General features: G+C 38.1%; 1 protein-coding gene across 2 annotated transcripts in view; it reads right to left on the minus strand.

Moving 5' to 3' along the window:
- Positions 1 to 3714: 3714 nt before the first annotated feature.
- Positions 3715 to 15042, minus strand: part of LOC118581481 (sodium channel protein type 1 subunit alpha) — a 140989-nt gene continuing 129661 nt past the window's right edge. For both annotated transcript variants that reach the window (XM_036183638.1, XM_036183637.1), the window contains exons 23-27: positions 14721 to 14774; positions 13178 to 13315; positions 11407 to 11511; positions 9536 to 9806; positions 3715 to 6989 (exon numbers count right to left, since the gene is read on the minus strand). In XM_036183638.1, the coding sequence (XP_036039531.1) occupies positions 5812 to 6989; positions 9536 to 9806; positions 11407 to 11511; positions 13178 to 13315; positions 14721 to 14774 (1746 nt within the window). In that variant the 3' untranslated portion in view covers positions 3715 to 5811. The remainder of the gene's footprint in view (positions 6990 to 9535; positions 9807 to 11406; positions 11512 to 13177; positions 13316 to 14720; positions 14775 to 15042) is intronic.

Here is a 15042-nt window from a genome sequence, read left to right on the forward strand (position 1 = left end):
TGAGACCAAAGAGACACGTACGAGATAGTGTGCCATGACTGGGGAAATGACTCTTCCCTGCGAATGAGGAAGGGCACCAAAGCAAGAGCAAAGGAGGGGGAAATAAAGTGAGAGGAAAGGCAGGGGACTTAAAAGTTTAAAAAAGGAGAGAGAAAGGAGAAGGGAAAAGAAGCAAAAATAATTCCATCTTCTGTTTTTTTATTTATCATAGGTACATTAGTCTTAAAAACTAAGACATTTAGCCCTATTACAGTATCAATAGCTATTTGATGGTTCATACTCATATTTAACCAGCATTTCTAATGATAATCTTTATCTCTACTGTTTCTTAATCTCTTACCTCATGGTGTTTCGCCCCCATAGCCCTTCATCCTCAAAAATCCTTTTTTTTTCTGTGACACTGAAATTTTAAGTGTAAACCCACTTCTTTAATAGAATGTCTTTGATTTTATTTTGCAACTGTTTAGACTATGGTTATGAAATCCTGAGGGTGACTGAGAAGTAATGTGGCTATCTAGGTATAATTTGACAAGAGATAGTATCGTTTGGTCTCATTGTAGTGGGTAGCCATCCCAGCATTGGCCTGGAAGTTCCAACCCCCATTGAGGCTTCAGTAATGATCATGCCCACAAGGCGGGGCAGAGGAGGGAGCGGAAGACCAAGGAGCAGGAGGAGGTGGCTCTCTTGGTTCCGGGACACGGGACGCAGGAAGAGACCGAGCAGAGTTCTCCAGAGCACACCGCCGGATTGCCCTATACCTTTGCCAGACCCTGCAACCTACCCCTTCATTTGTAAGTTACCCCACAAAATAAACCTCCCTTTTAACTACGTGGAGTGGCCTTAATAATTTCATCAATAGTCTCATAGCTGATAATGCTTTTGATGGTTGTATCTACTTGGTTTATCCATTGCTAATTTTCTTTTTAAAAATTTTTAATTAATAAAGAAGAAATAGTTTGAAGCAATGTAAGATTTCTGCTCCTCTCCAAACTTTTATGCATGAGTTCCAGAATTCTTTGATGAGTCTTGTGTAAATTAATTGTAATGGTTGTCCAATGACAACTTTCTCTTTTACTTCTTCTACTTTTATTCATTAATGTCCTACTAAAAGGAAGATGTTTTTCCATTTTCTTCTTATTTATGTAAATAAATCCATTACATAAATTGGTATTATTTGTTTCTTGTGTTGTGTTCTATTAGTATGTATCTGGGTGCTTAGCTTGCCCCAGATTTGGCCTATAACATGAATATTCTAGGTGCTTCTTCTATCCTATTGACAAGACCACATAATTATCTGTATTTTTATTATAAGTGCTTTGGTGCTTTTGTCTGTATGTGTGTCTATGCACCATGCTTGTGCCTCATGGCAATGGAGGCCAGGGGAGGGCATCAAATCCCATGGAACTGGAGTTACAGATGGCTTTGAGCCACCATGTGATTGCTTGGAACTGAATCCAGATCCTCTGGAAGGACAGTTGGTGCTCTTAACCACTGAACCATCTCTCCAGGCCCCCAATTACTTTTTGACATAGCATATGTTATGAAAAAACAGAGAAGTAGGGAGATTTACAGGCTTATGTTTCACTGTTCATTCTCTGTATGTGGAAATGTACCAATTCTTTTCAGTCATTTCTAAACTAGAACTTCTCTATTGATTTAGATGATGTATCACAAACATACATGTTCAGTAAGATGGAGAAAAATTCGAAAAGCACTGGGCATTAATTACTCTTGCTTTTCTGGTCAAATCTATTGTTTCTCTTTCTTGTTTTATGACAAAGATGGTACGATCCTAGAGTTAAATGAAGGTTTCTCTTTCCTCAGAGATTCAGTTAATTCTGATGGTCAGATTTGCTACCTGGACCACTCCAATAACCTCTCCATTTCTGGGGTAGTTTGAATAGGAATGGCCCCCATAGACTCATATGTTTGAATGCTTGGCTCACAGGGACTGGCACTATTGGGAGGTGTGGCTTTGTTGGAGAAGATGCATCACTGGTGGGGGCAGGGGAGGGCTTTGAGGCTTCAGATGCTCCAGCCATGCCCAGTGTCTCTCTGTCTCTTTCTGCTGCCTGCGGATCCAGATGTAGACCACTCAGCTGCCTTTTCAGCACCACGTCTGCCTGCATGCCACCATGCTTCCTGCCATATGATCATGGACCACATCTATGAACTATAAGCCAGCCCCAATCAAATACTTTTCTTTATCAGACTTGCTGTAATTATGGTGTCTTCTCACAGTAATAGAACCCTAACTAAAGCAATATCTGTGAATTCTAAGCTTGACAAATATTGTGGTGGTATTGTGTTCCCCAAAATATTGTGCACACTAATAAACTTATCTGGGGTCAGAGAACAGGGCGGCTACAATATTAAACATGAGGATAGGCAGTGGTAGCACACGCCTTTAATCCCAGCACTCCGGAGGCAGAACCAGGCGGATCTCTGTGAGTTCAAGGCCACATTGGAAACAGCCAGGCATGGTGACTCACACCTTTAATCCTAGAAAGAGAGCCTTTAATCCCAGGGAATGATGGCAGAAAACAGAAAGATATATAAGGCGTGAAAACCAGGAACCAGAGCTAGTTAAGCATTTGGCTGGTTAAGCTTTTAGGCTTCTAGCAGCAGTTCAGCTGAGATTCATTCCGGATGAGGACTCAGAGGTTTCCACTATGAGGAAAACAGGATCAGCTGAGGAACTGGCAAGGTGAGGAAGCTGTGGCTTGTTCTGTCTCTGATCATTCAGCGTTTACCCCAATACCTGGCTGAGTTTGATTTTATTAATAAGACTCTTTAAGATTCATGCTACACCATATTGTGTTTCTCTCAGTGACTGATTTTGTGTCTATGACAGTCAATTACATAAAATCTCCAAGCCAACCTAAGGCAAGTCATTGCTTCTTGTAGATTTTGAGGAGATATTTGATCATTTTCTCAGCCTGGCAGGGGACACATGGCATGTTAAAATGAGGTATAGAAAGTTTGTTTTTTTTTGATTGATTTTTAGAAATCATTTACAATGGTGTCAGCAAATTTCGGGGAAAGTCGTGAGGAATAAGGAAGCACCTCCAGAACCAGAGAAGCAAGCAAAGGAGGGTTATTTGGCTCTACAGTAAGTTGTTCTAGTTGTAAGAGAGGGGGCACTCTGACCTTCAGTGGGTAAGGCCTGCAAGGAAGGAACAGATGGATAAATGTTCCTGACTTGCACTTTTCATATTGAAGTCCAACACTGGTTTCCCCTTGGCCAGCAAACTGGAAGCTAAGGAACAGGGGAACATATGTATGTGATACAGATGTTATCTTTCTGGGGTGGGGCTCACAGTGGGCACAAGGAGCTTCTGGAGGAGCATAGTAGTCCACTCAGCAACTTTGAATTTCTCAATGATGCTTTAAAGGCTTCCTTTTGTATCTCAAGTGGCTGGCCCCATTGCATTGGCTTGCATAACTTTACCCCCATGGATACCAGTTTATGTGTTAGCACTGGCTCTTTGTTCTCACAGAGATCACATCTTGCTGCTTCTAGCAGCTGAGGGGGCCATTCTAGGGAGTCCCATTTTTACTCCAAGTTTTCTGTTCCATACAGCAAGTGTGTGTGTGTGTGTGTGTGTGTGTGTGTGTGTGTGTGTGTGTGCAGCTCTCCCCACCATAAGCAGATAAAAACATAGAAACATAAGTAGATAAAATTCTGCTAACAAAAAGTAACCAGGCAAACAATAAAATAAAAAATTAATTTTTATTAGTTTTGCACATTTTTAATTGTGATTAGCATCATTTTGGGTAATAGTAGCATTTTCCAACATGCAGTTCATGAATATGGTTCATCTAAATATTTTTAAGAAAAGAGGTGCCTATGGTCTGCTTCTGTAAGAAACCCAAAATACGTTGATGTAATTGACTATGTAAGTGTAATACTCTCTGTTTTTTAGGAAAAGAAATTATGAAGCCCACACTTATATTTAGAACAATCTAGAGAAACATGTTTCCAAAGCAAAGAAAAATAATTCAACAGAATTTAGGGAGTTAAGGACAATGGTGGGAAGTAAGCACTGTGGCCAGCAGTTAGCATAACACTACCATAACTGAAAATCAAATGTTATACCCTTTTCCAATTGCAAATCATAATTTGGATGTGGAGTTATGAGTGTATTTTGCCCCTTAAAATTGTGAAATAAGAGAAATGTAATAAAAAAGCGGAGATCTACCACTACCCAGTCATGTCTTCATTTCTTAGTTAGCAAATATCTTCCATGAAAAACTGCTATGGAGAGAGTAAGAAAGGTGATTGTGAGATCAACCTGGAGATGATTCCCTCTTCATATGTACATAATGCTGAAAAAGAAAATAAAGTGACTTTGTACAGTATTTATATTTGCTTATAAAATTCTAAACATGTTTTTAACAGGTTAAGCAGTGTTGTTGTTTTTTCAAACATTTATGTACAGTCTGGCTATACACTGAATGTTACCCACTTACAATTTAAAAATAACCCAAACATTGTTGAAGTGCTGCAAACTATTGCTTAATGATTTACAGAAATGAAATCTGCTGAACAGTTTCCTTGACTTAGCCACTGACCTATGGTTTCTCATGAATGAGATTCTGTGTGGTGGGGGAAACTAGATACCGAAACATGGTAATATCAACATGCATTGACAGCATCCACACTATCTATAATGGTACAGAGTACAGTATATTACCTGTGGAAAGCTTGCACTCTACGTTTCTTGTGGTACATATTTGATGCAGTAAATACTGTGCTTAGGTCATTATTTGTTTGCTCAAACGTGCACCACAGAGTAAAATGACTATTTACATAATAAATAGCATTTCATTAACACATACAGTGTCAACCTCGCTGAGAGCTGAAGATGGTTAGACAAAGTGCAGGATTAAGTGGAAGTTTATAAAGGGTTCTTTTGGTCAATTCACTCTTCTAGGGTGAGGGGGTACGAAGTCATATTCAGTATTTAGAAACTTTTGAGAGACAGTGAACAGAAACATAATGGGATTCCAGACATGTGAATGATGTTTGCACCCACTGAGATTTAATGACCTATCCCCAACAATCTCCTTGGACTAAAGGCTAGACTTGACAAAACCAGATGAACAAAGCCTGTTATCTATCTGATGATCACCTCAGTACCGACTCTGGCCCCCTGGAAACACAGATGACATGGAACTGTTGAAGAACTGTCTCTGCTTTCCTTGTGACTTTTTATCATGCATGATCCTATGGTGCAGCATGCCCTCATGCAAAACCAGGTCTTTGTGCAGACAGGAGGGCCATGTGTATGTCAATACCCCCAGGTGACACACCTGGAAGAGAGTTCCTTTAGTCTGTTTCCCAACAGAAACCCTGTTTACAAAAATAGTCACATGTAACAAACAACATATGGATTAAAAAAAAGATGAATCCACTGACAGAGTTTGTAAAAAACGTGACCAATGTGGCAGTTGAAATGCAAATGGTGGATACAGTTACTACACTAAAGTGTTTCACATTAACCCCCAGATTTTCACGCTCCACCCCTTTAGATGGGTCCCTGCAGTCTGCTTAGCCATTGTCTTCAGCAGTGTGGGCTGCTAGTGAGAACAGTAACCTCTTGCCAAGATCGTCTCCCCTTTCCACAGAGTCACAGAGTTTGCCAACAAGGGTGGGGGGGGGTCACTGTCTTATTAGGCACTGACCTTAAGTAAATTTGTGTAAAAACAGTCAGTTTGGCATTGACCTCCTAAAGGAGTCCTTTTGACATCACCTTCACAGGCTGTAAACAATTTGTCACCCAATTTATTACTTTTGTTTGTTTTTGTTCATTTTCCTTTGGCCTTTTCATCTTTTCCTTCCTGCTCGTGTTTTTCCACGATTGGCTTTGTCACCCGGTCATAGGAGGGTGGACAAGCTGCGGTGGACATTGTCAGGTCAGTTTTCTCTGTAATAGAGTTTTCATTTATCCTGTCAATGATCATGTCTTCTTTCACAAGAAGATTAGCCCCACCTTTGAGTTTGTTCTTATTGTATGTGAATGAAGCTTGTTTGACCGTTCGCTTCAAAAGGTGGCGCCTGTAAGCACGCTGAATGATAACAGCTGACACCTCCTCTTGTTTCCGTTTTAAAGTAGTCGTGATTGGCTGATAAGAGACTTTGGAGGGGTTGGAAGCCATAAACCTCTCTTCCATCTGGACTCGAAGGGCGTCCATCTCTCCGCTCTCGCCCAAAACCCGCTTTGTAAAAGCAAATAAGATGTCCAGGCAGTGGATCCGGTCTCCACTCACCATGGGCAGATCCATGGCAATGAGCTGAAGTTTGTTTGGTTGTGGCAAATTGAGAGGGGGTTCAAGAGCAGCTGCAAACTGAGATAATTTTTCAAATTCCATGAACTGAGTGGCATCAGGGTCGAACTTCTCCCAGACCTCATAGAACATCTCAAAGTCGTCCTCACTCAGGGGCTCTGCACTTTCCTCAGTGGCGACACTGAAGTTCTCCAGGATGACGGCGATGTACATGTTCACCACAACCAGGAAGGATATGATGATGTAGCTGACAAAAAAGAAAATCCCCACAGATGGGTTCCCACAATCCCCTTTCACGGAGCTTCCAGGGTTAACTTTATTAGGATCACAGTCAGGGGGCTTGCTGTTGAGGATGGGAGCTAGCAGTCCATCCCAGCCTGCAGAGGTGGTGATTTGGAACAGGCAGATCATGCTGTTGCCAAAGGTCTCAAAATTGAACATGTCATCAATTCCAACTTCCCTCTTAACGTAGGCAAAGTTGGACATCCCAAAGATGGCATAGATGAACATGACCAGGAAAAGCAGGAGGCCGATGTTGAACAGTGCAGGAAGGGACATCATCAGAGCAAAGAGCAGCGTGCGGATCCCCTTGGCGCCTTTGATCAGGCGTAGGATTCGGCCAATCCTGGCCAGGCGGATGACTCGGAACAGGGTAGGGGACACAAAGTACTTTTCTATCAGCTCGGCCAGAAACATTCCTATGGAAAAATGATTAGAATCAATAATTAGAATATCAATCAGTGAAGAAATCACCATTAAAATATTTAATTTATTAAAGTTCCAAGGTCAAGTTCAGAGCATGGAGATTCAGTTGTGTCATCTTAGGTATGGTACATATATAATACAATCATCTTTCAGTATCTGCAACAGATTTGTCCCAGGATGCACCTCCCCTTCCCAGAACATCAAAATTCTCTTATATCATAGGGCATCACATTTGCATATAACCGATATATACCCTTCTGGAGGTTTTAAATTACCTTCAAAATGTTTATCATATTTCACAATATAAACATTATGAAGTGAGTTGCTGCAGTTCATGTCACAGGAAATAACAGCAATGAAATGTCTATGTATGGTCAGTAGAGGTTCAGGGTTCTTAAACATACTTTTGGTCTCTGAATTAGTGGATACTGAATTCATAGACATGGAAGATATATAGAATTATGCAATGCATAGCATAAATCAATCTTAATTTTAACTTGGCAATAAATTAAAATATAAGAATCACAGTACTGTGCTTTCAGGGGTGTTGATATGCTATTGTTAACTCAATATCTCATCAGATATAAATGTTCAAATTTGCTTCAATATCAACAGCCAATGATGTAAGTACAAATTTATATGGATATGATGATTTTCTTTAAATTTATTGAACCTAAATTTTATTTTCACACTTCATCAATCCATAATATTGGAGTATTTAATGCTGTTTTCACCTTCCTATAAACTTGACGCTTCCTTGAGTTTTAACATAATACTCTTACAGAATTGTTTATTCATGTGCTTTTTTCTCCCTATGATTTTGTTTTTGGCACATGTCTGTTTATGTGGTGTGTGTGTGTGTGTGTGTGTGTGTGTGTGTGTGTGTGTGTCTGAGGCTGACATTGGGACAATCTCCTTGTTTGCTTTCTACTTTATTTATTGAAGCAGGGTCTCTTAATTGAACACAGAACTCTCTGGTAAGGATAGAATAGGAAGCTATGTAATTAGGGAGCATTCAAGAGTCCTCTCAGTGTTGAGTTTCTAGGTGAGCCAACATGCTTGACCAGAACTTACATGGTTGCCAGGAATCTGAACTCCAGTTCTTTTTTTTTTTTTTTTTATCTGAGAATTGAACCCAGGGCCTTGCTCTTGCTAGGCGAGCACTCTACCACTGAGCTAAATCCCCAACCCCTGAACTCCAGTTCTTAAGCTTGCACAGCAAGTGCTTTATGTGGTGAGACATTTCTCAACCCATCCCTGTTCCTTTTAAATAAATAATCCACTGAAGAGTACTTACAAACATACATACACACACACACACACACACACACACACACACACACACACACACACACAAACAAAAAAACAAAACAAAAAAAACAACAAAAAAACCCCAACCAAACAAAACCCAAAATGCCTTTAAGTACAAAGGCCTCATTCATTCTCTTAAGTTAGCCTTCTCTGTGTCCATCTGTCTCTGTCTCTGTCTCTGTGCCTCTCTGTCTTTCTTTTTCTTGATATCCTAGTTACATGATTATAACCACCGATGATGTGTGTTGGAACTAAAGACCACATAAAACACATAAGTTGGATTTAAGATATAAGGCTCTTCACAGTGGGAACTAACACAAAAATCCTACCAACAGAGAATCTTATAGTTGAAATGTTGTGGTGACTTTGTCTTTATTAGGAATGAGTATTTGGGGCCTATACAGGGACTTCTTCATGTCTGTGAAGCATCATTTGTACATGCAGTGGGATGAACTACCTCCAAGAGGCCCTTATACATTACACAGTTTGAAAGATGTCTGTGCAAGAGATGTCCAGTGCTGCCAGTCCTTCTAGAAATATTGAAAATTTCCATATGGCAACCATAACAAAGTACTCTTTGTCTTTGTTAACACTTGGTTTTTAATCTCTCTCCTCTTTTATTTCCTTTTCTTATTATCTTGTAACTATGTTCCACTCTGTACAATGTTGATCCCACAGCTACATCTCTAATGCAATCTTTCCTGACCATCAGACCAGTGATTCACAACATTTGTAATGTTGCAACCCTTTAACACAGTTCCTCATGTTGTGGTGACCTCTTACCCTAAAATTATTTTTGTTGCTATTTTGTAACTGTGATTTTGCTACTGCTATGAATTGTAACATAAATATCTGGTCTTCGGTGACTCCTGTGAAAGGGTCATTTGACCCTACAAGGGTCTTGAACCACAGGTTAAGAACTGCTGATCTAGATAGTGTACAGAGTATTCAGTCTCAACCACTTGAAAGCCCCTTTTCTTTTGGTTCACAGTACAGATCTATATAATGAAATGTACCTCAGTAAGGAGTTTTTGCTAATTGACAAATATATAGTGTATCAAATAGATACAATGGAATAAAACATTGATATAAAGCCTAACTTTGGAAGAAAAACAAATACACCTTGATAAAACATATCAACATATTCACTTTGAATAGTGAGATGACCACCATTGTATATTTGTTGTTCCTTTACCAGGCTGAATTTGACAGTATTTTCACATCTTACCTACAATGGAGAGAATGACCACCACAAAATCAAAAATATTCCATCCAATGGTGAAATAATAATGGCGGAGGGAGATGAGCTTCAGCACACACTCGCCAGTGAACAGCACGATGAACACCAGGTTGATGCGTGACAAAATGCTAGTCACATGGTCACTCTGGTCATCCGTTTCCACCATCATTGTCACCATGTTCAGACAGATGAGAATCATGATGCTGATGTCGAACACTTGTCTGGTTACAAAGTCAAACACCATTCCTTGAAATTTGTTCTGCAGAGAAACAAAGCTACTTTGAGCCAGGGCAAAGTTTCCTGGTAGACATAGCATGTACTTTAAGTACTTCCTATATTAACCTACTTTCTAGTATTGTATATAGTACCTAACTATTGGCACAAACATTTATAAGAGATGCCTTGTAGTAGATTTTTATATCTAGTTATTTAAATAGTTTTTGTTTTTTTGAGACAGGATTTCTCTGTGTTTTTGTTTTTCACTTTTTTTTTAGTTATTTAAATAGTTTTTAACCATGTATATTCCTGAGAACATCAATCCCTTGCTGAAGGGTTTCTCCTTGTACTCTCTGTATAGAAGCACAAACTGCATTTCAACACATCAAGGTTACAGGAATGTAGGAAACCCATTTGATCTGATGCTACCAAAAATTGGCTGTGCTCACTGCAGCAATTTCCAATGAGCAATTGGACCACGTGACCATTTAAAAAATGTAGTAAATATTAATATTATATTTACTTTCTTCCTAGAGAATTATCAAAGGGACCTTGTGACTTCAAGGACACATCTGAAACATCATATATTTCCATCCCACCTTGGCAACATTAAATTTGTTCCCTGCAAATGGCTCTTGCTGATACTGTCAGACACACAATGATAGATCTCCACAGGGTAATCAGACTAGGAAGGCATTCCTTGTTGTACTACAACAAAGTGAACACATGAACTTTGCTACTGATCTGTGGTTCTGACATCACCCCCAGTGAGCTGCTGTTTGATTCTGCAGACCATTGCCTGTTTATTCCTTTGGGCAATTGAAGGACCATAAGGATATTTTACTACCATAAATTTTAATGCACATACTTGACTCATTTGTATGTGTAGTTCTAAGTCTCAATGGGGAAAGTTTTCTCATTAAGAAAGTAATGCTTGGCTAACGTAATAGGAATGATAACTAAGATTCTGTTCTCTGATTCATCCTGGGAAATATTTTAAGCTTAAAGATTACTGCCATGAAAACCACTATGATAGTATAAGCTCTCTCTCTCTCTCTTTTTTTTTTAAGTTGGTAGAATTCATCCTGGAAATGTGAGAATGGTTATTTATTATCACAAACTGTGATAATTCCACCATCAAATTGGTGACTTTTTAACCATATATAAATATATTAGATATTGGAATTCTCACCTCTTCCAAAATGCTCCATACTTCTACTAACGAAACATCAACTACAACTGGAGATGGTATGCCATTGACTGCTTTATCTACCTCTTAATCTCAGAAAGCTGAATGCATGTTAGCCCCGCCCAATATTTATGCATCCTGTGACATTGCACAGCAGCTATGGTAAAGACACAACTGTTGTGCAGATCACACTCCTTGTGTCATTTGGCTATGTAGCTGGGATTCTAGTTGTATAATTTTAAGTCATTTGAAGACAAATTTGCATTTCCTATATCTATCTATATCTCCTTATTCTTTTTGGTGTTTAAAAAAACTATCAGAAAGACATGAATTAATGATACTCAAGAAGTACAATTTTTTTGGGGGGTGTGGAAAATGTTAGTTAATTCCCCTTGTGTAACAAAACTCATTCAAGGATGTTGTTTTTTTATGATTTTCATTGGCTATTTCTTACTCCTGGTCGAGGGATAGGCTTTTGTGGCTTTTTTGATCCTAATTTCTTCATTGCATTATAGTATTTCTTCTGTTCTTCAGTCATAAAGATGTCTTGACCTCCAAAGTATAGAAAAGAAAAATCAAAACTGGTTAAAATTGTATTCATTCCTCCCTATTTTTAAATATTATGACAAAAAATTTGAAGAAATTAACATGATTGATTATTCCTGTGATATTTTTAATTTGAAAAATTAAAAGTATATTGTAGTGATTGCAATCATATTTAATTCTTAAGATAGTTCAAAATGGCCATTATTATTATATTAAGAAAAATAAAAGCCCTGAAACTCTTAAATGGTTACTCAAGCCCAAATACATGAGTAGTAAAACTTTCCTCATGGGGACACTAAATGTTTAGTTCCTTACACTAAACACATCACCTTTCTGAGTGCAATACAGTAATTTTTCTGTTCAGATGTAGAAAGAATTGAACACATTCCCCCAACACACATAATATATACTTAGAGGACAACTATATATATTAGAGTTGGCTCTACAGTCTCCTTAATTCTGTCAAGAATTCTAGGGAAGGGACAGAAAGAAACCCGGAGGATCTCAGAGAAGAGTACACATCAGAAGAATAGCAGGTATGGGGTAGAACAGAGTCCAGAGAATTGAACACCAGCTAATAAGTGCAAATGGAGCAGAGGATACTGTAGGAATAGGATGCTATCAGTATTGAGGACAATGCTTTGTAGTATAAAAATCCTCAATACAGTAAGTAAATATATACTGAAGAAATACTATGAAGTAATGAGACATAAAGACACGAGATTGACTGTGATGCATTCAAATCTATTAGCCATAAAATTCACAAAAATTAAAGTTAATTTTGTTTCCATCTAATAAGTACCAAATATTAAAAACGAAAGAGAATGTTTGATGTCAGTGAGAGAGCTGGAACAAAGTCATGGACATACAATTTATTCAGATGACTGCCTGTATGACTCCAAGGAGGCAAAATAATTTACTCTGGAAATTTATTGTAAGAAAAAATTAAAACACTCAAATATTTTATGGGAAAAATTGACTTAAGTCATTAAAGATTAGAAGCAACAAAATTAACCAAGTTATGATAAATGCATATGAACACTTTCAACAATCTGAGAAAACTTTGTCCAAAAGAATATTTAAAATTGTATATTAGAAAGTATTTTAGAGCTGGGGCAATGGGTCAGTGCATACAGGAATTTTCTGCCAAGACTAACCACCTGGGTTCAAACCTTAGGGCCCACAAGGAGGGAACCAGCTTCTGCAAGTTGTCCACTGACTACCACACACTTACCTGTGTGCCCTACTTTCATGAATAAACAACTTGACTTTAAAAAAAGTATTTCAGAATGGCCCAAGTGATAAATGCTTTACACATAGGCATGAGTATCGAAGCCCAGATCCCAACACCCATGTTAAAGTAGGCATGGCAACATATGTTCATAATCACAGTGCTGGGCATGCAGATATAGGTGAATCCATTGATCTCACTGTCCAGCCAGTTAGCTGAACTGATGATCTGCAGGTTCAGTCAGGCATCCTGTCTTAAAAATTATGGTAGGTAGCAATTGAGGAAAATCATTTAGCTGCAAATACATTGTTTAGGGGTGAGTTGTTAAGGATAAAACATATGGAAAAAGCTATTTTGTTTCTGAATACAAGATCTCATCTTGATTCAAATTCACATTGTAGGCAATCCCTCTATTTCAGTGGTTATAAAATAATTTAAAAATACTTATCTTCTTCTTTTGCTGGTTGAAATTGTCTATGATGACACCAATAAACAGGTTCAGGGTAAAGAAGGACCCAAAGATGATGAAGATGACAAAGTAGAGATACATGTACAGGCTTTCCTCATACTTAGGCTGAAGTTCCACCTGCCAGAGGAGAGCATTTTTTGTTAACTGCTAGAGCAGTTTTAAAAGTGGAGAGCACATTAGTGCTTTTTCACAAGAGTAGCAGATTATATTCTTAGTAATAATTCAGCTGATTTTATTCCCATATCAACTGCCTCTAAAGAAAAAACCCTGAAATTAGGTACTAAAACGTTTTTGTGGAAAAAGTAACTGAATTCCAGTAATTTGAAAATATTAATGAGCTGCATGTGGTGTCTCCTGTCTGTACAGTCTTAGCACTTGGGAGGGTGAGGCTGGTGACTTGCCATAAGTAAGAGACAAGTCTGGGCTTCAATGTAACAACCTGTCTCCAGAACAATCAAAGAAAATTCTTAGTGAAAAAATGAGCTCATATAAATATAGAGAGAATACTTATAGAATACTAATTCATTTGTGTATGAACCTATAGGGCAAATAAAAGAATTGAACTATTCAATTGGATGATGCATTCTTGCCCTACCATTAACCCAGTCATTAAAATTTTCAGATTGAATGGACATGCGGTCCATTTTATAAAGTTCTCAATTGATAATCGACTCTCAAACTTGTGGTTATAAAAATAAACAAAGACAGACCTGTTACTGCACAACAAAGAAGTCAAGATTTACTATACATAGGTTCCTAATGCATTCATCTCTTCTTAAAGACAACAGCTTTAAAATCAACTGAACACATGTGGCAAAGTCTGTGCAACACAGCAAACTGACATAAATCCAGAGGTGATTAAGAAGTACATAGAGGGATCAGGAGGACTTCAACGTTATCTTAGTCTATCTTGAGCTAGAGGTCTGGGCTACCAAGGAAAAACAAAACAAGAACAAGGGGAAAAACTAACAGAGAGGAAGAAAACACTACATTTTACAGTTTTGGAAATCAGTCTTAGAGGAAGCCTGAGATTTTGTTCATCTGGAAGCTAGAAAAAGTGTGGAACCAAATAAAGTGGAAGGGCTGAGAACATTGGTACATGCTCCAGTAATTCATGGATGCTGTTCATATAAATAATGGATTTAAAAAATACCGAAACATCAAAGTGATCCCTGCCAGCATCTTTAGCTTTTCAGGCCTCCCTATATGGAGGCCACCTGCACATTTCAGCTATTGATGACAGTCACATGCTTTTTCTATTTGTTCCTTTACATCAAATATACAAATGAAGAGAAGATCCGCTGGTTATTAAATGAATGAGTTGAGTTTGTGTTACCTCTTCTCTCACATCAGTTTTTGGTTGAACTCAACACAATCTCGCTGATCAGCACTTGCTGTCCTTGGGTGCAAACTTTTTTCCCTGAACATTTTTAGCTAAAATAGAGTCAGCTCACTGATTATTGTGCTAATTTAGGAGCCTGATCAATATTAAGAGTAGATGTAGGATATAAAGAATACTTACATTTCTGGAGTCAACTGCTGCATACATGATATCCATCCATCCCTTAAACGTGGCCTATTAGAAAGAACATCCATGTCTTACTTTGGGTTAAAATTCAGAACAGATAACTTAGTAAGTATTCTTACTGTACATGTTTAAAGAATTATTTTAAAGCAATTTCAAAAAAAATTTTACATGGGTTTTGAATGAAGACAGAAAGCAAACAAAATGGCCATCATATATATCTTTCTATTTTATAACCAGCTCTAAAGTAATTCTCAGACTTAACATGCTATTATAATTTGGTAGAAAGTTTTAGAAATGTAAGCAGAATTGGCAATAT

This window comes from Onychomys torridus, chromosome 4 (genome assembly GCF_903995425.1).
Source record: "Onychomys torridus chromosome 4, mOncTor1.1, whole genome shotgun sequence".
Lineage (NCBI taxonomy): Eukaryota > Metazoa > Chordata > Mammalia > Rodentia > Cricetidae > Onychomys > Onychomys torridus.